General features: G+C 48.8%; 1 protein-coding gene across 1 annotated transcript in view; it reads left to right on the top strand.

The window, feature by feature from the left end:
* TBX15 (T-box transcription factor 15) overlaps positions 1-25,051 on the top strand; it is a 163,259-nt gene that overhangs the window by 116,597 nt on the left and 21,611 nt on the right. The window contains exon 2 of the mRNA XM_069760453.1: positions 13,799-14,015. Within this exon, the coding sequence (XP_069616554.1) occupies positions 13,799-14,015 (217 nt within the window). The remainder of the gene's footprint in view (positions 1-13,798; positions 14,016-25,051) is intronic.

Here is a 25,051-nt window from a genome sequence, read left to right as displayed (position 1 = left end):
CTCTGGCCTTCTCTTTAAGGTGCGTTTTAAGGATGAAAACCTTGCCGTTGTTTGTTGCAGATTATTAGGTAGTCTTGTTCTTGGAGAACGAAAAGGTAAAGGTGCTACCCAGCTATTTGAGTCATCTTGGGCGAATTCCTTTTCCATAATCTTTACGAACTCTTTGTCCTCCCTTGCAGGTGCTAGCTCATTGTCTTCTCTTGTAGAGTTGAAAACTGTTGACCCGAGGTCATCATTGCGGGACAGGAATATTTTCGTTTCCTCAGAGGTTTCTTTCTTCCACTTGTTATCGCTTATCTTCTCTTTCACCCAATAATGATGTGGGCATGGTTGAAAGTAAGTGTTGCTACCATTTGGTAGGACATGAGTCTTAAATGAGGAAATCCTCGTGGGTCTCTTCATCTTTCCTATACAGACATTGCCTAAGATAACCCAGCCTAGGTCAAAAGCATTGAGCAAATTGAGCGTCGTGTGGCCGTTGATTTGCTGACGTACCTTGTGAAGTCGCAGAATGTCTCTGCCAAGCAAGATCAGAATGTTTGCGCTGTTGTCGAGAGCTGGTATCTTGCCTGCCAAAGTCCTTAGATGAGGGTGATGGAGTGCAGCCTCTGGAGTTGGAATTTCCTCTCTGTTGGACGGTATCTGGTTGCATTCGACCAGAGTGGGTAATGGTATCTCCACATTGTTCTCAAGAGAAGACACCATGAGTCCATTTGCTCTTCTCCCAGAGACCTCCGCAACACCGCTGCAGGTGCCCACGGTGTGGTGGTGAGAGTTTGCCTTTAAAGGGGTTGTCCACTACTTTCAATTAACCCCCCAATGTATCCCCCCGGGGCCCCTAATGAATTGGGCAATTACCTTGCGTTGGCGTTTTCGCCTGTGAGCGGCGCTATTCTGCCTGCTGAGTCCGGGTCACGTGACCCCCAGGCTGCACCCGCCGCTCATTTCCGCCGACGTCACGTCAATTTCCAGACTCTAGAAATTGACGTGACGTCAGCAGCAGGCGTGACCAGCCCCCACAGTCAGCAGTCACTCAGCAAGAGTGACTGGGCTGTGGGCGGTGCTGGGGGCTGCCTGCGGGGCTGTGCTGGGGGCGGGCGGGGCTCTGCTCACTGCTGCTGGGATGATTGGGATCATGATGTGCGGGCGGGGCTGTGCTGCGGTCGCCGGGGATCTGCCCGTCGGCGCCGGTGTTTTTGTGGACCGGCGCCGGTGTCTGCGGTGTCCGTGTGCGGGGCTCTGCCCGCCGGCTTGTGCGGGGCCCGCCGGCTTGTGCGGGTGCCTGCCCGCCGGCTTGTGCGGGTGCCTGCCCGCCGGCTTGTGCGGGGCTCTGCCCCCCGGCTTGTGCGGGGCTCTGCCCGCCGGCTTGTGCGGGGCTCTGCCCGCCGGCGTTTGCGGGGGTCTGCCCGCCGGCATGTGTGTGTGCGTGCCCGCCGGCATGTGTGTGCCGGCGATGTGTGTGTGCCGGCATCGTCCGATGGGACTACAAGTCCCATTGGGCTCTGCCTGCTACACTGACAGTGAGTGACACATTAGCCAATGATGGGACAGTAGTAGTCCCATCATTCGGCTAATGTGTTGAATGTAAAAAAAAACACATACACAGTACATACATACAACACACACCATGCGACGACATGCACCATGCGACGACATGCACCATGTGACATGCACCATGCGACAACATGCGACATGCTACGACATGCACCATGTGACGACATGCACCATGCGACGTCATGCTGCATGCACCATGCGACAACATGCACCATGCGACGACATGCTGCATGCACCATGTGACAACATGCACCATGCGACATGCTACATGCGACAACATGCACCATGCGACGACATGCATGCACCATGCGGTGACATGCACCATGCGACGACATGCGACATTCGACGACATGCACCATGCGACGACATGCAACATGCACCATGTGACATGCACCATGCGGCAACATGCTGCATGCACCATGCGACGACATGCACCATGCGACAACATGCTGCATGCACCATGCGACAACATGCGACATGCGACAACATGCGACATGCACCATGCTACATGCACCATGCGACGACATGCTACATGCACCATGCGACAACATGCACCATGCTACATGCGACGACATGCACCATGTGACAACATGCTACATGCACCATGCGACAACATGCTACATGCACCATGCGACTACATGCACCATGCGACGACATGCATGCACCATGCGACACCATGCGACATGCTACATGCACCATGCGACGACATGCACCATGCAACGACATGCACCATGCAACGACATGCATGCACCATGCGACGACATGCACCATGCGGCGACATGCACCATGTGACATGCACCATGCGACAACATGCTGCATGCACCATGCTGCATGCACCATGCATGCGACGACATGCACCATGCTACATGCACCATGCGGCGACAAGCGACATGCACCATGTGACATGCACCATGCGATGACATGCGACATGCACCATGTGACATGCACCATGCGACGACATGCGACATGCACCATGCGACGACATGCACCATGCAACGACATGCGACATACAGTACATACATACATACATACATGCTACAGACATACAATACATATAACATAGAGTACATACTCACCATCACTTGTCACTTTGTTCCCCGAAGCCATCGTCACCTGTAAAAAATATTAAAATAATAAACAAACAATATACTCCCTGTCCGCAGATATCCAATTAAAACGAGTGTCCCACGACGATCTCCCGTGGAGAGCAGGAGCATCAGTTGATGCGACCACTCTTCAGGGGCTCCAGGAACACAATGATGGAAGGTATCCTTCCATCATGTATTCCTCACAAGGTATTCCTACGCCCCTGTGAGAAAATAGTCCCTAGTCTCACTATTGGCATTGCTGGATGAGACATTTTCCCACGCAGCAATTGCCATAAAGTGAGACCAGTGAACTAGAGTAACCTCAGTGATGCACTGCAGCAGCCATTGTCTCCTGTCAGTGTGTCACTGAAGGTCCTATAGAGCAGTGACATCACCCGATCGTCGTGGGACACTCGTTATTAATTGGACTACGGTGGACAGGTAGTATACGGTCTATTATTTTACTTTTTTTTGCAGGCGCTGAAGTATGGTAAGTATGGTTAAATGAAGAATATTAAAATACTTTTTTCCAAATGTGTGTGTGTTTTATTAACCATTTCTTACTATTGGATTAATAATGAATAGGTGTCTTATTGACGCCTCTCCGTTATTAACCCGGCTTAATGTCACCTTACAATAGCAAGGTGACATTAACCCCTTATTACCCCATATCCCACCGCTACTCGGGAGTGGGAAGAGAGGGGCTAAGTGCCGGAATTGGCGCATCTTACAGATGCGCCATTTCTGGGGCGGCTGCGGACTGGTATTTGTAGCCGGGGGGGGGGGGCAATATCCATGGCCCCTCTCTAGGCTATGAATATCAGCCTGCAGCTGTCTGCGTAGCCTTTCTGGCTATAAAATATAGGGGGACCCCACGTCATTTTTTTTTTTTTTTTGGGTGGGGGGTCCCCCTCTTTTAATAGCCAGTAAAGGCTACGCAGACAGCTGCGGGCTGATATTCATAGCAGGTTACAGATATTGGCCCCGGCCGTCGGCTTTCCCCCTCTGGCGCAGAAAATTGTGCGGGAGCCCACGCCGTTTTTTTTCCCGCTTTTTTTTTTTCTTTTTAAATTCATCGCTCATTAAGGCCTCTTTCACTCTTGGGTCAGTACGGGTCCATCGCTATGCGTCGGGCCGACGTACCGACGCACGTTGTGAAATTTTAGCACGACGTGGGCAGCGGATGCAGTTTTTCAACGCATCCGCTGCCCATTCTGAAGTGCGGGGAGGAGGGGGCGGAGTTTCTGCCGCAAATGCGCGGTAGAAAATGGTGGGCGAGCCGGCCAAAAAAATTTTCAATTGAACGTTTTTTTGTGCCGACGGTACGCCAAAACAAGACGGATCCGTAGCACGACGGAGGCGACGTCTGGCCATCCGTCACGATCCATCGCTAATACAAGTCTATGGGTAAAACGCATCCTGCAAGCATATTTGCAGGATCCGTTTATTTGCACCGGATCGTTTTTTCCGCCAGATCCGTTTTTTTCAACCGGATCCGTTTTTTTCCGCCGGATCCATTTTATTCCACCGGATGTTTTTTTTTCCGCCAGATCTGTTTTTTCTCATAGAGTTGTATTAGCTCCGAATTGCGCCTGGTGGCCACACGTTTAATCCCTTTTTGCAGGATCCGTCAAAAAAGCTGTTTCCACCGGACGGAAAACACATACAGAGGAACGGTTTTTCGGTACGTTGAAAAAAAGCGACTGATCTAGCAAAAAATGGATGAAACGTGTGGCCATCAGACGCACTCTGGCGCCAATACAACTCTATGAGAAAAAAACGGATCTGGCGGAAAAAAACGATCAGGTGGTAAAAAACGGATACGGTGGGAAAAAAAAGATCCGGCAGAGAAAAAAAAGATCCGGCGAAAAAAAACGGATCCTGTAAATGTGCTCGCAGGATGCGTTTTGTACCCATAGACTTGTATTAGCAACGTATCCGTCGTGTTTTGGCGGACGCAACGCACAAAAAAAAGTTCAATGTAACTTTTTTTGTGAGACGTGTCTGCCATTTCCGACCGCGCATGCGTGGCTGGAACTCCACCCCCTCCTCCACGCTCATCACAATGGGCAGCGGATGCGTTGTAAAACTGCATCCGCTGCCCATGTTGTGCTAAAGTTAGCATAACGTCCGTCGGTACGTCTGGCCGAAGGTTTGCGACGGCCCCGTACCGACGCAAGTGTGAAAGTTGCCTTACATCTGAATTTGCTGAGTATAATGCAGCCACCCCAGAGTATAATGTAGCCCCCATAGAATATAATGCAGCCCCCATAGTATATCAGACAGCCTCCCCCATAGAATATAATATACCCCCCATAGTATATAAGACAGCCTCCCCATAGAATAGAATATACCCCCGCAATAGTATATAACACAGCCACATAGTATATAACACGGCCTCCCCCATAGAATATAATATACCTCCATAGTATATATCAAAGCCCGCATATAATATAGCACAACTTGCATAGTATATAGCACAGCCCACATAATATAGCACAGCCTGCGTAGTAGTATACAGCACAGCCCGTGTAGTAGTATACAGCACAGCCCGGGTCGTAGTATATACAGCACAACACGCGTAGTAGTATATACAGCACAGCCCGCGGAGTAGTATATACAGCACAGCCCGCGGAGTAGTATACACAGCACAGCCCACACAGTGGTATATACACAGCACAGCCCACACAGTGGTATATACACAGCACAGCCCACACAGTGGTATATACACAGCACAGCCCACACAGTGGTATATACACAGCACAGCCCGCGGAGTAGTATACACAGCACAGCCCACACAGTGGTATATACACAGCACAGCCCACACAGTGGTATATACACAGCACAGCCCGCGGAGTAGTATACACAGCACAGCCCACACAGTGGTATATACACAGCACAGCCCACACAGTGGTATATACACAGCCCACACAGTGGTATATACACAGCACAGCCCACACAGTGGTATATACACAGCTCAGCCCACACAGTGGTATATACACAGCACAGCCCACACAGTGGTATATACACAGCACAGCCCACACAGTGGTATATACACAGCTCAGCCCACACAGTGGTATATACACAGCACAGCCCACACAGTGGTATATACACAGCACAGCCCACACAGTGGTATATACACAGCTCAGCCCACACAGTGGTATATACACAGCACAGCCCACACAGTGGTATATACACAGCACAGCCCGCGGAGTAGTATACACAGCTCAGCCCACACAGTGGTATATACACAGCACAGCCCACACAGTGGTATATACACAGCACAGCCCACACAGTGGTATATACACAGCACAGCCCACACAGTGGTATATACACAGCCCAGCCCACACAGTGGTATATACAGCACAGCCTACACAGTGGTATATACACAGCACAGCCCACACAGTGGTATATACACAGCACAGCCCACACAGTGGTATATACAGCACAGCCCACACAGTGGTATATACACAGCACAGCCCACACAGTGGTATATACACAGCACAGCCCACACAGTGGTATATACACAGCTCAGCACACACAGTAGTATATACACAGCACAGCCCACACAGTGGTATATACACAGCCCACACAGTGGTATATACACAGCAAAGCCCACACAGTGGTATATACACAGCCCACACAGTGGTATATACACAGCACCGCCCACACAGTGGTATATACACAGCACAGCCCACACAGTGGTATATACACAGCCCACACAGTGGTATATACACAGCAAAGCCCACACAGTGGTATATACACAGCCCACACAGTGGTATATACACAGCACCGCCCACACAGTGGTATATACACAGCACAGCCCACACAGTGGTATATACACAGCCCACACAGTGGTATATACACAGCACAGCCCACACAGTGGTATATACACAGCCCACACAGTGGTATATACACAGCACAGCCCACACAGTGGTATATACACAGCCCACACAGTGGTATATACACAGCACAGCCCACACAGTGGTATATACACAGCCCACACAGTGGTATATACACAGCACCGCCCACACAGTGGTATATACACAGCACAGCCCACACAGTGGTATATACACAGCCCACACAGTGGTATATACACAGCACAGCCCACACAGTGGTATATACACAACACAGCCCACACAGTGGTATATACACAGCCCACACAGTGGTATATACACAGCACAGCCCACACAGTGGTATATACACAGCTCAGCCCACACAGTGGTATATACACAGCACAGCCCACACAGTAGTATATACACAGCCCACACAGTGGTATATACACAGCACAGCCCACACAGTGGTATATACACAGCACAGCCCACACAGTGGTATATACACAGCCCACACAGTGGTATATACACAGCACAGCCCACACAGTGGTATATACACAGCCCACACAGTGGTATATACACAGCCCACACAGTGGTATATACACAGCCCACACAGTGGTATATACACAGCACAGCCCACACAGTGGTATATACACAGCACAGCCCACACAGTGGTATATACACAGCACAGCCCACACAGTGGTATATACACAGCACAGCCCACACAGTGGTATATACACAGCCCACACAGTGGTACATACACAGCACAGCCCACACAGTGGTATATACACAGCCCACACAGTGGTATATACAGCACAACCCACATCTCATCCCCCCGATAATGGCTCCACACTCTCCTCACCTTTCCTCTTGCCCGCGCTGCTCCTGGCTCCTGTCTCGGCGGCGGCAGTCTGCCCGGGACACAGCAGGTGTGCGATGATATGACGTCATCGTGCACCCGCAGTGTCAGAGGCAGAGCGGGGAATGATGGGAGAGGGAGCGTCAGCGGCCGCTCTCTCCTCCATCATTGCATTGAACTATACCGGCGTCATAGACGCCGGTATAGTTGAATGCGGCGGCGGCACTGGAGGGAGTTGGGGGGAAAGAGTGCAGCGGCCCACTACTGGCACCGGCCCTTCTGACATTTGCCAGAAGTGCCCGATGGCCAGTCCGGCCCTGGTCACCGCCCACACGCTTCCCTCCTCCTGAACTGCAGCGTTTCTCGGACCCACATCCGCAGCAAAACTGCAGATATTTGTTACATCTCAATGAAAGTCTAAGGCCGGAGTCACACTACAGCGAGATACGGCCGAGTGTCGCAGGTTAAATACAAGCTCTGGCACCGGCACTCTGGAGCGGAGCGTGCGGCTCCATGTATTGCTGTGCGGCCGCACGCTCCGCTCCAGAGTGCCGGTGCCAGAGCCAGGTTTTAACCTGCGAGACTCGGCCGTATCTCACTGTAGTGTGATCCCGGCCTAAGCGTGCAGAAACGCTGCAGTTCAGCACAAAAGAAGTGACATGCTGCGGAGAAAAAAAAAAGCTGCGTTTCGGTGCGGCCTTTTCCGCAGCATGTGCACAACAAGTCTGCGGCTCCCATAGACTTACATTGGTTGTGCACTACACTGCGGATTTAATGCAATTCCGTGCGGCAAAAAACGCTGCGATCTGCAATCAAATCCGCAACGTGTGCACACAGCCTTAGGCTGGGTTCCCATTGCGTTATGGGACCGCGTTAAACGGACAGCGTTGCACGGCGAAATTAACGCCATGCAACGCGGCCGTTAACGCGCCCATTCACGCTAATGGGAACGCGCTACACTAGCGCGTGCCATGTTCGGCACGCGCTAGCGACACGCCGGAGATTCCTGGCGCGCCGCGGACGCTGCTTGCAGCGTCCGAGGCGCGCCCGCGGTCCGTTCCCCGCTCTCGCAGATCGGGGATCTGCGAGAGCGGGGACGTTACCGCGACCCCGAACGCGGCCCCATAAAAAACATTGCGTTAGCGCAATCCGCTAGCGCTAAACGGATTGCACTAACGCAATGTGACCCTAGCCTTAGCATTTAGGGAACCTAGCAAAAAACAAGTGTGGGATTGCACTTTTTTTGCAATTTCATCATGCTTTGAATTTTTTTCACATTTTCTACTACACGATATGGTAAAACCAATGGTGTCGTTCAAAAGTACAACTCGTCCCGCAAAAGATAAGCCCCCACATGGCCATATTGGCGGAAAAATGATGGCTCTGGAAAGAAGGGGAGCGATAAACGAAAAAAGCTCCAAGGGTGAAGGGGTTTAGAAACATGGAAATGGACATATCTATGGAAATAGATATATAGATATATCTGTATGTATCCATCTATCCCATATCTATATAATTCTATCTATCTATATATTATCTATCTATCTATTATATATCTATTATCTATCTATCTATTATCTATCTAATATCTATTTATCTATTATCTATCTATCTAATATCTATCTAATATCTATCTATCTCTGTGTGTAATGGAGTGTGGGTTGGACACATGTAAAAGAGGAGTTGGACAGAAATGACACCACAAATCTTTTTGAAGAGAGAGGAGGGAGAGGAGGGAGGGGTTTGGGTGTTTTTGGAGGGGGGGTGCTAGGTTCGGGCTTAGTGGCAGTGCAAAGCATCATGGAACTTGTAGTATTAGGGCACAATAAGGAAGTTGTCGATTAACCTCATGAGAGCTGAATCCAGCACTGAAGATGTGCTGCTACAGCATGATAACAGCTAATATTGCTAAAATAAACACAGTAGATGTTTTCAGTGGCACATAATAGCAAGATTTATGAAAAAAAAACCAAAAAACTTTATAGTAGTGGACAACTTCTTTAAGTCAAACATATCAAAGAGTTCTGACCTTGCAAGTGACCGGTTGCTCTGATCCTCCAGGATAACATACACCCTTGCGGTTTTCTCTGGTCGACCCTTGGGAAACACATTCACCTGGCATATCTTCGCACACGACTTGTCCCAGAGGCCTTCTCCGCAGACTTCTGTGCATGAAGAAGATATTGTGATAGAACTTACTGTTTGAACAGCATCCTCCCCGCCTTGCCTCGTGGTGGGGTGAGGCGTAGGCTGTGCAGTGTTAGACTGGGATGGATGGAGCGCTTGCACATGCTCCTCACTGTCACACTCCAAACACTTAATAGATATTTTACAGTTCTTAGCAAAGTGTCCAGTAGAAGCGCAGCACCGGAAGCATATCCCAAAGTTCTTCAGCTCTTTGCGTTCCTGGAGTGGTTTCTTTCTGAAGCCGCTGCACTTCTTTAAGGGGTGAGGTCTCTTGTGAATGGGACACATACGATTAGGATTCTCAACCTTCTCACCTTTGTTGCTCTTATCTTGTGATACTGTAGTTGTGGGAAGAACATCAGTCTTCTTGACGGACATTGGAGCTCAGCGGTTCCTGTAGTTAAGACGTGGACTCTCATGTTTAGGAGATGAATCAGGGTCGCTGTGTTCTTCATAGGAAAAACTTGGATCAGTCTTACACTCTGCAATATTTTCGATGAACTCACAGAAGTAGTAAAATGGAGGGAAGGATACTTGGTTTTCCCTTTTGTATTTTGATCCAAGCATGGCCCACTTATTTTGGATATTGGACGGCAGCTTGGAAACTATTGGGGCTACCCCATGAGCAGTGCCCAGGTAGCTGAGGCCAGACAGGTGCGGGTCTACTTTGGCCAGCTGAAGCTCTAACAGAAGGTCGCTGAGCTCTTGGAACCTTGTACTGTCCTTACTAGATACCTTTGGAAATTCCTTTAGTCGCTTGACAGGGCCTTTTCTATGGCCTCAGAACTGCCATAGCTTCTTTCTAGCCTGCTCCATGCAGCGGTGAGACCCGCGATAGGATTACTGATGTACATGGATTTAAGTCTCTTGACCCGATCTGTGGATTGTGGCCCAAGCCACCTGATTAGCAGGTCTAGCTCTTCAGTGGCGGTAATGCTGAGGTCACTGATTGTGGTTTTAAAGGTACACTTCCAACCCCTGTAGTTCTCAGGTTTATCGTCAAACTTTGTAAGACCGGTCTTAGTTATTTCACTCCGAATCATGTACCTTGCAAAGCCAGTCATATCGGCATTCTCCGATTTTGGAAGGACTGTTGCTGGCTGCGTAGCATTGTTCATACAGTCTGTGCTTTGACCTGGGAATGCAGGAACATATGGGGCAGCGTAGGCATTCAGTCCATTAACTGGCTTAATGAGCTTAGTTTCTGCCACACATGGGACTGGAATTGTGTGACTGACCGGAGTGTGGTGACTTGCCTGCATATTGGCCTGCACGTATGTTACTGTGTATAAGGTTTGATGCGGTGCAGGTTTCCGGTACATTCTGGTGCACAGAGGAGGATCAGGATGCAGGGTTGGCAGCGTATTGTATTGACTTTGGGTGCAAGATGCGGGTAAACACTTTGTCCTGTTGTCTCAAGGGAGCATCTGTGCGGTCAGGAAGGATTGCAGGAGCAGGGAGAGCGCTGCATTGGCTTTGTACATAGTCTCTAGTATGCTTAAGAGGGTCTTTGGATCTCCCCCACGTAAGGGCAATGGGGTACCCGGTACCGGGTCCTTCAATTCCCTCAGTGGGGATGTCACGGTAGCCCGACCCGGACCGTGGCCCTATGAGGGGCGCCCAATAATAGGCAGAGTTCGTAGATAACGGTAGTGTTCGTGACACCACCTGTGGTATTCGGTCAGAGTGACCGAAGCTGCTCAGGGGTCCGCTGGGGTGTTGTTATGGCAGCTAGATGGTGTACCTTCCCACAGGTGAAGTATTTCCTCAGGGCTTCCCTTTAGTGTAGATGATGATGGTGGATGGTGCAAGGTGCGGTGAATAACGAGGACACAATGGGTGCAGTCTCTTTACCTTTACTGAAGGCTTCAGCATCCACAGTCCAGAGTGCCGGATGACAGGGTAGGCAGAGTCCAGCCGGTCTGATGGCAATTCCAGAGTCCCCTTATCCAGGTGGAAATCAGTAGCCTTCCTACTAGCGCTCATGCGTTGTAGTACCCCCCTGCTGAGCAACTCGGTAAGGTCCTCACAACTTTTGTGGATGTTGTCTTTCTCTCTCTCTGTCCCCCAGATGGATAGGACAAACCCGTATCGCGGTGATGGCCTGAGGCTATTTTATAGGGACCCTAGAGACGCCCCTCCTCCACAGTTGCCACCGTGTCTGCTTAGGTGTTTAGGCCGGACAGCCGACTTGGAATTGACTGCCCTGCCGGTCTCTGAAGTAAAGCGTAGAGTCTATTACTCCCTCGGTGTTCCGCCCACCGGCCCGCGCTCCAGAAGGAGTCAGTCTCTCTTAGAACCGGACTCCTTCTGGTTTTCGTTCTCCTTTTGCAGTGACTTCGTGGCTCACTCCCTACAACACAATTCTCTTTGTGTCCTTTCTTAGGATGCTGTCGCATGGGTTGCAGGTGCAGCTCCGTGTCTTTCTGTCTTACTGAGCCTCCGATGTTCTTCCTTTCCCCTCCGTATGCCTGACAGGTATTCCCTGGGCTGAGCCCAGTCTGCTTCTCTCTCCCTTTCCTTTTCCTTCTGACTAACTTCCTAACCAACCCACCAGTTTTACCCTGTGTGAGGAGTGGCCTAGTGGATAGAACCTTTTGTGGACGGCATGTGAAGTGTGTGTTTTGTGATACCTGGCAGGTTGAACTCCTTTGGTGCCATCAGACGTAACATCACTCCCCATTGGTGGAAGAATGACATTACTGCAACGACCAGGACTCTGGGGCGCTGCATCTTCAGTATCAAAATCACTTAAACTGACACTGTCTCTTTGGCTCCCACTGATAGCTTGTTCCAGGACCTTTAACCTTGCCATAGCTGTGGCATGTTCACATTCCTTCTCTAGGGCCTCTGTTTCTGCCTTTCTTTTCATCTCTAGGGCCTCTGTTTCGGCTGCCTCTATTTCCATCTCAGTTTTCTTTTGAGCGAAGACAGTTTGTATTTTAGTGGCCTCAGCTTCTGCTCGTGCTCTTACGAGCTGTTCACTGAGGGTTGAGGATTTTGAAGAGCGTGACTTAGATGATCGCTTTGACTGTCTGGCTGAGCCGGAAATACAAGATGACATCTCGGCTATTAGTGCGATTCTTGTCTCTGTCTTGGCTTTTATATCAGCACCATGCTTTGTCTCTCACAGTTAAGTTGTTGGAAAGCTTGCAGCTCTTTGCAGGGAGCTGACGGGTTAAGTCTCTGAAACATGGAGATGCACTGATCTGCAATTTCTGCATGCAGTTGATAATCTGAACACAGTTGTGCAAGGGTTCCCTCTGGTGGTTGTTGGAGAGAAGCAGGCTGAGACAGGCTGGCTATGTGACTCAGCAGTTTTTGCCATTGCTCTGCTATGGCATGGATAAGATTATGTTTACTGGATTCTAGATTCTCCCTTACTTTCCATGTGGGCTTTGTGGAACGTCTAGCCTCCTCACTAGATGGTGGATCAAGTTCTATGCACTCTTCCTCTAACAGTGGGTCTGGCAGAGACCGTGTAGTCATTCCTTCAGCCATCCTGATTTACAGGGAGATGGGGGGCTGTATAGTCTCCTATATGCTGAGAGCGGATGCTCTGCAGGTAGTTCTGTAGCTTTATAGAAGCTGTGGGTGGCTTTACAGATGAATCTGGTAAGTCTTTTTTACTATTCTGTCCCCGGGGCCTGTGGCTTCAAATATGGCTCTGTGAGATGCTGAATCTCTTCACCCTACTCACAATTGGCGACGATCGCAGATAGCTTAACTCAGCTGAAGGGCACAAATGTTATGAAGAATCCAGAAGAGACTTTGATTTCTTTAAGAATCCTTGTTGAATGCATAAACAGCAGCAGGTAAAAAAGACTTTCTTTGAGACAAGCTGAAAGCACATGTGCCTCTAATGAAGCCAAGATGGAGCCTGAGAGACAAGGAGAAGAAGAAGGAAGTGACATGACACCCAGCAGAGGGAGGCAGGGAGACAGAAGGGACAAACCTCATGGAAAGGGAGGAGTTCAGCTATGCAAAACACAGGAACACATAGAAACAATAAACAATATGAGAACTGCTATACATCATGTAAAATGTACAGGACAGGCTGTAAAATGTCTCATTCATGGGACATCACACTTCTGTGTGCAGTGCATTGTGTCTGTCAGTTCAGAGTTGCCGTATTCCCAGTGACAGAAGAATTATGATTGCTGCTCTGGATGTGGAGGTAGTAGTGTCACCCTGACCTGTAGGACGGTGCAGGCAGGTAGTAGGATGCCGGTGGTCTCTTCTCACCTCCTCCTCTGCGTTTCTGCTTCTTCTTGTAGATTCTGAGCAGAGCACGAGCTCGGACACTGAGGTCCTGGCGGAGAGGACATCCTGCTCCTATGAGACCTGCCCGGATTTGGCTCCTTCTCGAGTCCCCGACCCCCAGCCATTATCGGTGTCTTCTATGGATGAGATCCAGGTGGAGCTGCAATGTGCCGACCTCTGGAAGAGGTTCCATGACATCGGGACAGAGATGATCATCACCAAAGCCGGCAGGTGAGCAGGACGCAGAAGCAGCGGACTTTAGTGTATGTTTGTAAGAACTTCTGTGTGCTGTAGAGTCTGCCTGATTACCTGACACCCAGAGGTGACACATCCGGTCACTGAGGAAGAAGATGAAGAGTGATGCCTCTTCCTGATGGCCCAGGAGCCTGGTGTCCTCTCACTGGGGATCTAGTGGAATAACGCATCTTCATGTTGGTGGTGCTCTTGTGATCCGGTGGTGTAGTGTACATGACTTGTGGTCCGGTGGTGTAGTATCCATGTCTTGTGATCTGGTGGTGTAGTATCCATGGCTTGTGATCTGGTGGTGTAGTATCCATGGCTTGTGATCTGGTGGTGTAGTATCCATGGCTTGTGATCCGGTGGTGTAGTGTCCATGGCTTGTGGTCCGGTGGTGTAGTATCCATGTCTTGTGATCTGGTGGTGTAGTATCCATGGCTTGTGATCTGGTGGTGTAGTATCCATGGCTTGTGATCCGGTGGTGTAGTGTCCATGGCTTGTGATCCAGTGGTGTAGTGTCCATGACTTGTGATCCGGTGGTGTAGTATCCATGACTTGTTATCCGGTGGGGTAGTATCCATGGCTTTTGCTGCGGTGGTGTAGTATCCACGACTTGTGATCCAGTGGTGTAGTATCCATGTCTTGTGATCTGGTGGTGTAGTATCCATGTCCTGTGATCTGGTGGTGTAGTATCCATGGCTTGTGATCTGGTGGTGTAGTATCCATGTCCTGTGATCCGGTGGTGTAGTATCCATGGCTTTTGCTGCGGTGTTATAGTATCCATGACTTGTGATCCAGTGGTGTAGTATCCATGTCTTGTGATCTGGTGGTGTAGTGTCCATGTCCTGTGATCAAGTGGTGTAATATCCATGGCTTGTGATCCGGTGGTGTAGTGTCCATGACTTGTGATCCAGTGGTGTAGTGTCCATGACTTGTGATCCGGTGGTGTAGTATCCATGAATTGTGATCCAGTGGTGTAGTATCCATGGCTTGCGATCCAATGGTGTAGTATCCATGGCTTGTGATCCAGTGGAGTAGTTTCCATGGCTTGTGATCCGGTGGTGTAGTATCCATGACTTGTGATCTGGTGGTATAGTATCCATGTCTTGTGATCCGGTGGTGTGGTATCCCTGTCTTGTGATCTGGTGGTGTAGTATCCTTGTCTTGTGATCTGGTGATGTAGTATCCATGTCTTGTGATCCGGAGATTTAGTGTCCATGTCTTGTGATCTGGTGGTATGGTATCCATGACTTGTAATTCGGTGGTGAAGTATCCATCCACAACTTGTGATCTGGTGGTATAGTGTCCATGACTTGTGACCGGTAGCGTAGTGTCCATAACTTGTGATCCGGGGAGCACGGTGGCTCAGTGGCTCAGTGGTTAGCACAGCAGCCTTGCAGCGCTGGAGTCCTGGGTTCAATTCCCACCAAGGACAACATCGGCAAGGAGTTTGTATGTTCTCCCCGTGTTTGCGTGGGTTTCCTCCGTGTTCTCCGGTTTCCTCCCACATTCCAAAGACATACTGATATGGAATTTAGACTGTGAGCCTCAATGGGGACAGTGATGATAATGTGTGAAAAGCGCTGCAGAATATGTTAGCGCTATATAGAAATAAAGATTATTATTATTGTCCGGTGGTGTAGTGTCCATGACTTGTGATCCGGTGGTGTAGTATCAATGACATGTGATCCGGTGATATAGTGTGTCCATTACTTTTGATCCAGTGGCATAACAATTAATGACTTGTGATCCAGTAATGTTTTGCCTTTGTTTAAGGATCTAGCGTTCTATCCATAACATATGCCACTGTGGTGAATTATTCATGGCTTGTGATCCAGTAGGTGGGTTTCTATGATCTACTGATTTTGTTGGTATGTTGGAGACCCACTGGTGTCGTTTCCACAGGAACAGATCAGGCCTGGGTGTGACAATGACCGTCTTTATAGACATCAGCCCCCTTCCTTGCATTGTTGGTATGGTCCACACATGATGTGTAGCCCTGGATGGAGGACAGGGACATTCTATACGTGACACAGACCTGACTTTGCCAGAACAGTCTCATGATTTGGGCTTCGCAGCATCTCGCGAAAAGTATTCGTTTCAGGGAAATTGCTGGACAGTTTTTCATTCTTGGGGCTTCAACGTCCCACATGTTGGAATGTAAATGTCGGTAGATATGATAGAAGCTGCAGATACTTCCCAGCTCAGATCTGAGGAGGCCTGGAGTCTTCAGGAGCCGAGAAGGCGGCGAGGACGATGTCAGACATCTTGTCATGTGTTTTCTTTACTGAACATGAAGACTGAAGCCTCCGCGTGTTTACGAGGAGGTGAAATGTGGGAGGAATTTTCCCTTAATTTTGGATTTGCTATTAATAGACGTGAAGATGAAATAGAAACTCAATCACTCACAAGGGAGCGCTGCTCTGAGGACAAATCCTAATAAACTGCAGCAGGAATGTTCCCTACGAAAGGGAAGGAGGAATAAGCGGCCATGTCGTCACTGCAAAAGTGATATTACATGAAATGCTACAAAGCCGCCGCCTCTATAGACACATCCCACAATGGACAGCAATACAATGGATCTCACACACATACTCAATGGTATAGTGTTAGGGATAATACCCATATTAGAAATCCTTCAAAATAATCAAAGACACTCCAAATCAGCATAGAGACATACTTAGAAAGAAACCATGGAGTACATGTCCCAAAATATAAAAGTACATTTTTATTTATACCAATCTTAAAAACATGAACATAAAGTAATAACATATACAGAGTCATACAGTGGGGGAAAACTAAGGATAGCACTGAAAATATAAAAAGGACGGAAGACCCCCATACACCACTAATTCAGGTTTCTAGTATACATGCTCTAAAGTGCAATTCTTAGGGTCAAGACACCACTACATATAGTCCGCAAATGAACATCTCCATCTTCCCAAGTGGGATGCCGCTGACCACAGACCGGCCTATATTACATTCTAAGCGGTTATGATGGCTCTTACCCATATACTCAATCTCCGGTCATAGGGGAGGTCACCGCCGCAGCCCCAACGCGCGTTTCGCGTTGGCTTCGTCAGGGGGCAGTGCGGTGCATAGTCCTGGGCCTGATTTTATACTGCCGCCGCCTCTGTCCGGTCTCCGCGAGATGATTTCTCCCGTCAGCCATGTTGGCTCTTAAATACTTTTTCCCCTGCTAGAAAGATCCCGGATCAGTGACGGTGAATGCACGCTCCTTGGTCAATGACACAGGCGCGACCAGTTGTCACTTAGATTTAAGACAAGAATCCCAACCGATCATATCTCTACCAGTCATAGCCCTACTGATCAGACCCCTACTGATCTGATCCCTACTGATCTGATCCCTACCAATCCGATCCCACACTGATCAGACCCCTACTGATCTGATCCCTACCAATCCGATCCCATACTGATCAGACCCCTACTGATCTGATCCCTACCAATCCGATCCCACACTGATCAGACCCCTACTGATCTGATCCCTACCAATCCGATCCCACACTGATCAGACCCCTACTGATCTGATCCCTACCAATCCGATCCCATACTGATCAGACCCCTACTGATCTGATCCCTACCAATCCAATCCCATACTGATCAGACCCCTACTGATCTGATCCCTACCAATCAGATCCCATACTGATCTGATCCCTACCAATCCGATCCTATACTGATCAGACCCCTACTGATCTCAGCCCTACCAATCCGATCCCACACTGATGAGACCCCTACTGATCTGATCCCTACCAATCCGATCCCATACTGATCAGACCCCTACTGATCTGATCCCTACCAATCAGATCCCATACTGATCTGATCCCTACCAATCTGATGCCATACTGATCAGACCCCTACTGATCTGATCCCTACCAATCTGATCCCACACTGATGAGACCCCTACTGATCTGATCCCTACCAATCCAATCCCATACTGATCAGACCCCTACTGATCTGATCCCTAAAAAATCAGATCCCATACTGATCTGATCCCTACCAATCTGATCCCACACTGATGAGACCCCTACTGATCTGATCCCTACCAATCCAATCCCATACTGATCAGACCCCTACTGATCTGATCTCTACCAATTAGATCCCATACTGATCAGACCCCTACTGATCTGATCCCTACCAATCAGATCCCATACTGATGAGATCCCTACTGATCTGATCCCTACCAATCCGATCCCATACTGATCAGACCCCTACTGATCTGATCCCTACCAATCAGATCCCATACTGATCTGATCCCTACCAATCTGATCCCACACTGATGAGATCCCTACTGATCTGATCCCATACTGATCAGACCCCTACTGATCTGATCCCTACCAATCAGATCCCATACTGATCTGATCCCTGCCAATCAGATCCCATACTGATCAGACCCCTACTGATCTGATCCCTACTAATCTGATCCCACACTGATGAGATCCCTACTGATCTGATCCCTACCAATCCGATCCCATACTGATCAGACCCCTACTGATCTGATCCCTACCAATCAGATCCCATACTGATCTGATCCCTACCAATCTGATGCCATACTGATCAGACCCCTACTGATCTGATCCCTACCAATCTGATCCCACACTGATGAGACCCCTACTGATCTGATCCCTACCAATCCAATCCCATACTGATCAGACCCCTACTGATCTGATCCCTACCAATCAGATCCCATACTGATCTGATCCCTACCAATCTGATCCCACACTGATGAGACCCCTACTGATCTGATCCCTACCAATCCAATCCCATACTGATCTGATCCCTACCAATCAGATCCCATACTGATCAGACCCCTACTGATCTGATCTCTACCAATTAGATCCCATACTGATCAGACCCCTACTAATCTGATCCCTACTAATCTGATCCCACACTGATGAGATCCCTACTGATCTGATCCCTACCAATCCGATCCCATACTGATCAGACCCCTACTGATCTGATCCCTACCAATCAGATCCCATACTGATCTGATCCCTACCAATCTGATCCCACACTGATGAGATCCCTACTGATCAGATCCCATACTGATCAGACCCCTACTGATCTGATCCCTACCAATCAGATCCCATACTGATCTGATCCCTACCAATCAGATCCCATACTGATCAGACCCCTACTGATCTGATCCCTACTAATCTGATCCCACACTGATGAGATCCCTACTGATCTGATCCCTACCAATCCGATCCCATACTGATCAGACCCCTACTGATCTGATCCCTACCAATCAGATCCCATACTGATCTGATCCCTACCAATCTGATCCCACACTGATGAGATCCCTCCTGATCTGATCCCTACCAATCAGATCCCATACTGATCAGACCCCTACTGATCTGATCCCTACCAATCAGATCCCATACTAATCTGATCCCTACCAATCAGATCCCATACTGATCAGACCCCTACTGATCTGATCCCTACCAATCAGATCCCATACTGATCTGATCCCTACCAATCTGATCCCACACTGATGAGACCCCTACTGATCTGATCCCTACCAATTTGATCCCACACTGATCAGACCCCTACTGATCTGATCCCTACCAATCAGATCCCATACTGATCTGATCCCTACCAATCAGATCCCATACTGATCAGACCCCTACTGATCTGATCCCTACCAATCAGATCCCATACTGATCTGATCCCTACCAATCTGATCCCACACTCGTGAGACCCCTACTGATCTGATCCCTACCAACTTGATCCCACACTGATCAGACCCCTACTGATCTGATCCCTACCAATCAGATCCCATACTGATCTGATCCCTACCAATCAGATCCCATACTGATCAGACCCCTACTGATCTGATCCCTACCAATCAGATCCCATACTGATCTGATCCCTACCAATGTGATCCCACCCTGATGAGACCCTACAGATCTCAGCCCTACCAATCCGATCCCACACTGATCAGACCCCTACTGATCTGATCCCTACCAATCAGATCCCATACTGATCCCTACCAATCAGATCCCATACTGATCAGACCCCTACTGATCTGATCCCTACCAATTAGATCCCATACTGATCAGACCCCTACTGATCTGATCCCTACCAATCTGATCCCACACTGATGAGACCCCTACTGATCTAATCCCTACCAATCCGATCCCATACTGATCAGACCCCTACTGATCTGATCCCTACCAATCAGATCCCATACTGATCTGATCCCTACCAATCCGATCCCATACTGATCAGACCCCTACTGATCTGATCCCTACCAATCAGATCCCATACTGATCTGATCCCTACCAATCTGATCCCACACTCATGAGACCCCTACTGATCTGATCCCTACTAATCCGATCCCACACTAATCAGACCCCTACTGATCTGATCCCTACCAATCAGATCCCATACTGATCAGAACCCTACTGATCTTATCCCTTCCAATCAGATTCCATACTGATCAGAACCTTACTGATCTCAGCCCTACCAATCCGATCCCACACTGATCAGACCCCTACTGATCAGATCCATGCCAAGCAGATCCCTTCTGAACATAACTGTGCCAATCAAGCCACAATTTATCAGAACCCTAGTGATCGGATCCCTACCAATCAGACTGCTACAGATTAAACCCCAACAAATCAAATGCCTACCAGTCTCCTGCTGATCAGACCCCAACCGATCAGGTCCTTACTGATCAGTCTCTTACTGAACAGATTGTTAGTCACTTGTCCTGACTCCTGCGCCGGGCTTTGCTCTCTCTGTGCTAGGGAAACCCAGCAAGAACCAGTGATATTATTACTCAATGTCTTTGAAGGCCGGCTTAGGCTGCTATGCCCTTCATGAGTATTTAGGTAGTATAGCACTCTGCTACCACGTGTTCATCAAGGGGATATCTACTTTCAATAATGTGGCCCCCAAAGTGTGTAAAGTACATTTATCAGGTAATCAACCTTCCTGCAGTGGCATAACTACAGTCCGAAGGGCCTCAGTGCAAAATTTAGACGTGGGCCCCTACCTACATGTTGGTCAGATGTATGGGCCCTTGTAGCATTCTAAATCTTATAAAGACATATGTGTGATAATTTCCCCCATCCTGGACTAATGTCACCCATCCTGGGCCCCTTCCTAGTATGTCTTCCAATCTGGGCCCCTTGAAGTAATAAAGTACCCCCATTATGTGGTCCTTCCAGTAAACATATTCTCTGTCCTGGACCCCTTCCAGTAATATTCTCCAACTTCCTGAGCCCCTTCCTGCTATACTGTCCCCCATTGTAAAGCCCCTTACTGTAATAAAGTCCCTATCCTGGCCATTCCTGGTATAATGTCCAACATCCTGAGCCCCTTCCTGCTATACTGTCCCCCATTGTAATGCCCCTTACTGTAATAATGTCCCTATCATGGCCATTCCTGGTATAATGCCCCCCATCCTGGCCCCTTTTGGTAATAATGTTCCCCATACTGGTGTAATCTCCCCATCCTGGGCACCTTCCTGGTATAATGTCCTCGATCCTGGCCCCTTCCAGTAATAAATGTCCCCCTTCCTGGTATAATGTCCCCCACCCTGGCCCCTTTCAGCAATAATCTTCCCCATACTGGTGTAATGTCCCCATCCTGAGCACCTTCCTGATATATCCCAGCTTCTGGGCCCCTTCAAGTAATGGCGTCCTTCATTTTGATGTAATGTCCCCATCCTGTGCCCCTTCAAGTAATATATCTCTCCCTTCCTGGGCACCTTCCTGGTATAATGTCCCCATCCTTGCTCCTTCCAGTTATATATCCCCCACCCTTGACCCTTCGAGTGATATATGATTGCTCATTCTGGGACCCTTCCTGGTGTAATATCCCAGCTCCTGTGCCCCTCCTGTAATAATGTCCCATTCTGCCGCTGTTCTCTTACAGATTTAAAAAAATAAATAAATAAAAAGATACTTCTCACCTTCTCCTGCTCCCAGGACGCGTGGCGTCCACTTCCATAGCTGGTGCAGAGGCCGACTTTTGGCATGCTTACTATGGGCGACGCATGACGTTATTGATAGGCATGCCTACGTCAGCTGCCGGCCTCTGAATGGGTGGGTCTCTGCGCTGCAATGCATTTCAACTGAATAAGCATCCAAGGACGCACATCCAGCAGAAATTGGCACTGGCGGGCCTTGGTGAGGAGGCAGGGGCGATCGTTATGCCCCCGCCTCCCTGGATCCAGCACTGGCTTCCCGCTGCAGCTCGGTGTTATGACTAGAGTGGTACCATCACATCAGCAGCACTCCTCACCGCTGCAGCCGCTCACTGATGTCAGTGCTTGTGCAGCGGTTGATGGCATGTGACGGGATAGTGCAGCCACGGGGGCCAGCGCTGGGCCCAGGGAGGGTCAGAACCTGCTGGGGTTACTTTATACACTTTACATATATTAGGGGCCACTTTATGTAGCGTGCTCATCCCCTTAAGTTTCAGCTTCAGCCAAGTGTTCATCTCCTGAGATCCTATTGAATTTCATCCAGCTGCCATCTTCACTGTCATCCTCCTTCCGTGCCATATCCAGATACCAGATAACTAACTCATCTCGGCTATGGTCGGAGTTGTCCACACCTTTGTCTCTGCTCATATTTGTGCTATTTACATCTCTAACTCTGCTGTGTCTAGCTCCTGATAACAGCCTCATCTCCGTTATCCTGGAGCTGCATCATCTTCTTCGGTATTCCAGTGCAGTTGTCACAGTTCACAGGGAAGATACCTTTATCATCCCCACCACGGGTCCGGAGCCAACCCAGATTAGTAGCGTAATTCACTTCAGAGGACGTGACAGTACGTTATAGAGCAAGGAGAGACAAGCTAGTAATTTTATATTTTACAACAATAAGAAGGTAGGCAGTGTTTACAGAAGTATAAAAAGATATTATAAAGGAGACAAATCATATATACAATACAATTACAAATAAAACAAGGATTAAAATTTAAAAGAACACTTAGGCTATATTCACACTTTGCGGATTTTGCTGCGGATCCGCAGCGGATTTGACCGCTGCGGATCCGCAGCAGTTTCCCATGAGTTTACATTTCAATGTAAACCTATGGGAAACAAAAAACGCTGTGCACATGCTGCAGAAAAATCCGCGCGGAAACGCTGCGGATTACATTCCGCAGCATGTCACTTCTTTTCTGCGGATTTTCAGCTGCTCCAATAGAAAACTGCAGTTGAAAATCCGCAGAAGAAAACGCAGTAAAAACCGCGATAAATCCGCAGTAAAAACCGCGATGGGTTTTCACTGCGGATTTTGCAATTCCGCTGCGGAAAAATCCGCAGTGGAATCTGCAAAGTGTGCACATAGCCTTACAGGTCGTTATGTCATTGTATCATCATGGCTGGCCGTGTGCTGAAGAGGAGGGGCTACATCTAGATGCATCACACATCTGAACAGCAGCTAGACCCCTGACAAAAGACACTACAAGACTGCTGTCTCACTAAGTTATCTCACAGTCCAAAACCCATGCACTCCCCCTGTGGTGACCACACTTAGAGGCTGAAACCTCCCCTTTACTTGGAGCTATGGCAACTTTTTTTATGCCTAGCTCGCTGTATGAATCTCGTATACTAAATACACAATGATAAGGATGTGCCCCACATCATGAGGATTCTTTTAAGTGTAAACACAGTAATTACATGACCTGCTTACAGAGAAATCCACTCTTTGCACTCGTTGGGTTTAGCTGCTAGCGGTTTCAGTGAGTTATAGATCTATCGATGGACATTCGGAATATATAATTCTTATATCTTTAGCCTGAATCGGTGGCCCTATATATCATTTTAATAGAATAAAGAATCTCAGGCTTTCTGTACTAGTTTTGGCCAGTACCAGGTGGGAGGGGGAATGAGTAGTGTTCACAGAGTCTGGTATTTGCAGCGTAGAGCTATATAAATTCTTGTGGGAGGAGGGAAACTGAGGGGTTTTGAATTACACACACAGGCAGGAGTCAGAGTGAGAAGGGGGGGTTGGAATGGCCCACAGCGTGTGTCTGCCATGGAACCTTCTAGAACTCGTGACAAGTACGCACCTTTGGCTCGGCTGCATTTAGTGCTTCCTGCTTCACTTCTTCATCTGCTGTCCTTTTCCTTCCTTGCGCCGACTGACAAGTTCTGCTCCACTGTATCATCCCCTCTGATCTGGGCTGCTCACTCTGACCTCTGGCTTAGAGAGGCCACGTCTCCAGGGGAGCCCATAACACAGATCCCTAGTGGTCACACCCCACTGACCACACGCTGAGGCCCGCCATACACAGTGGATGCTGATCATCCGGCCGGCAGCCATCTCTCCTGTGTTCTCGATGAGAAAGCCGCAGACTGATGTGCCTGTAGGTGGCCTATCTCCGGAAGATCAATACAATCGGCAGTCCAAAACCGAACATGTAGGATTAATATTTTGCAGATGATACATTGTCCGTGGTTTCCATACACATTACACTGTCTGCCGTGGATATCAGTGTATGGGGGTCTTTACTGATTAGACCCCTATCGATCAGACCTCAACTGATCATCCCTACCAATCAGACCCCTTCCTACCAGAGTCTGCTGCACATTTCCCGACCATTCAGACCCCTATTGATCAGATTCCTACTGATCAGATGCTCATTGATTAGACCCCTATCGATCAGACCCCAACTGATCATCCCTACCAATCAGACCCCTCCCTACCAGAGCCTGCTGCTCATTTCTCAACCATTCAGACCCCTAACGATCAGACCTCTTTCGATCACACGCCTACCATTCAGACCTTTATCAATGAAATCTCTACTGATCAGATCCCAACCGAATAGACCCCATAAAATAAAAAATGTGCCAATCCGACTCCTATGGATCAGGCGATGAATACTCATGGAGACTAGCACCCAGAGCTGCATTCACAGTTCTGCTAGTAGCCACTTGTGGTGAATGGACGCTCTCTCTGCAGTTGACTTTTCAGCAGCTGCAGCATTTTCCTCGGCATAAACCCAATATCTTGAAGAATGCGGCACAGTGGGGAGTTTCTGCATGGACA

The sequence above is a fragment of the Ranitomeya imitator genome, chromosome 3 (genome assembly GCF_032444005.1).
Source record: "Ranitomeya imitator isolate aRanImi1 chromosome 3, aRanImi1.pri, whole genome shotgun sequence".
Taxonomy (NCBI): Eukaryota; Metazoa; Chordata; class Amphibia; order Anura; family Dendrobatidae; genus Ranitomeya; species Ranitomeya imitator.
This window is presented reverse-complemented; position numbering and strand designations above follow the sequence as displayed.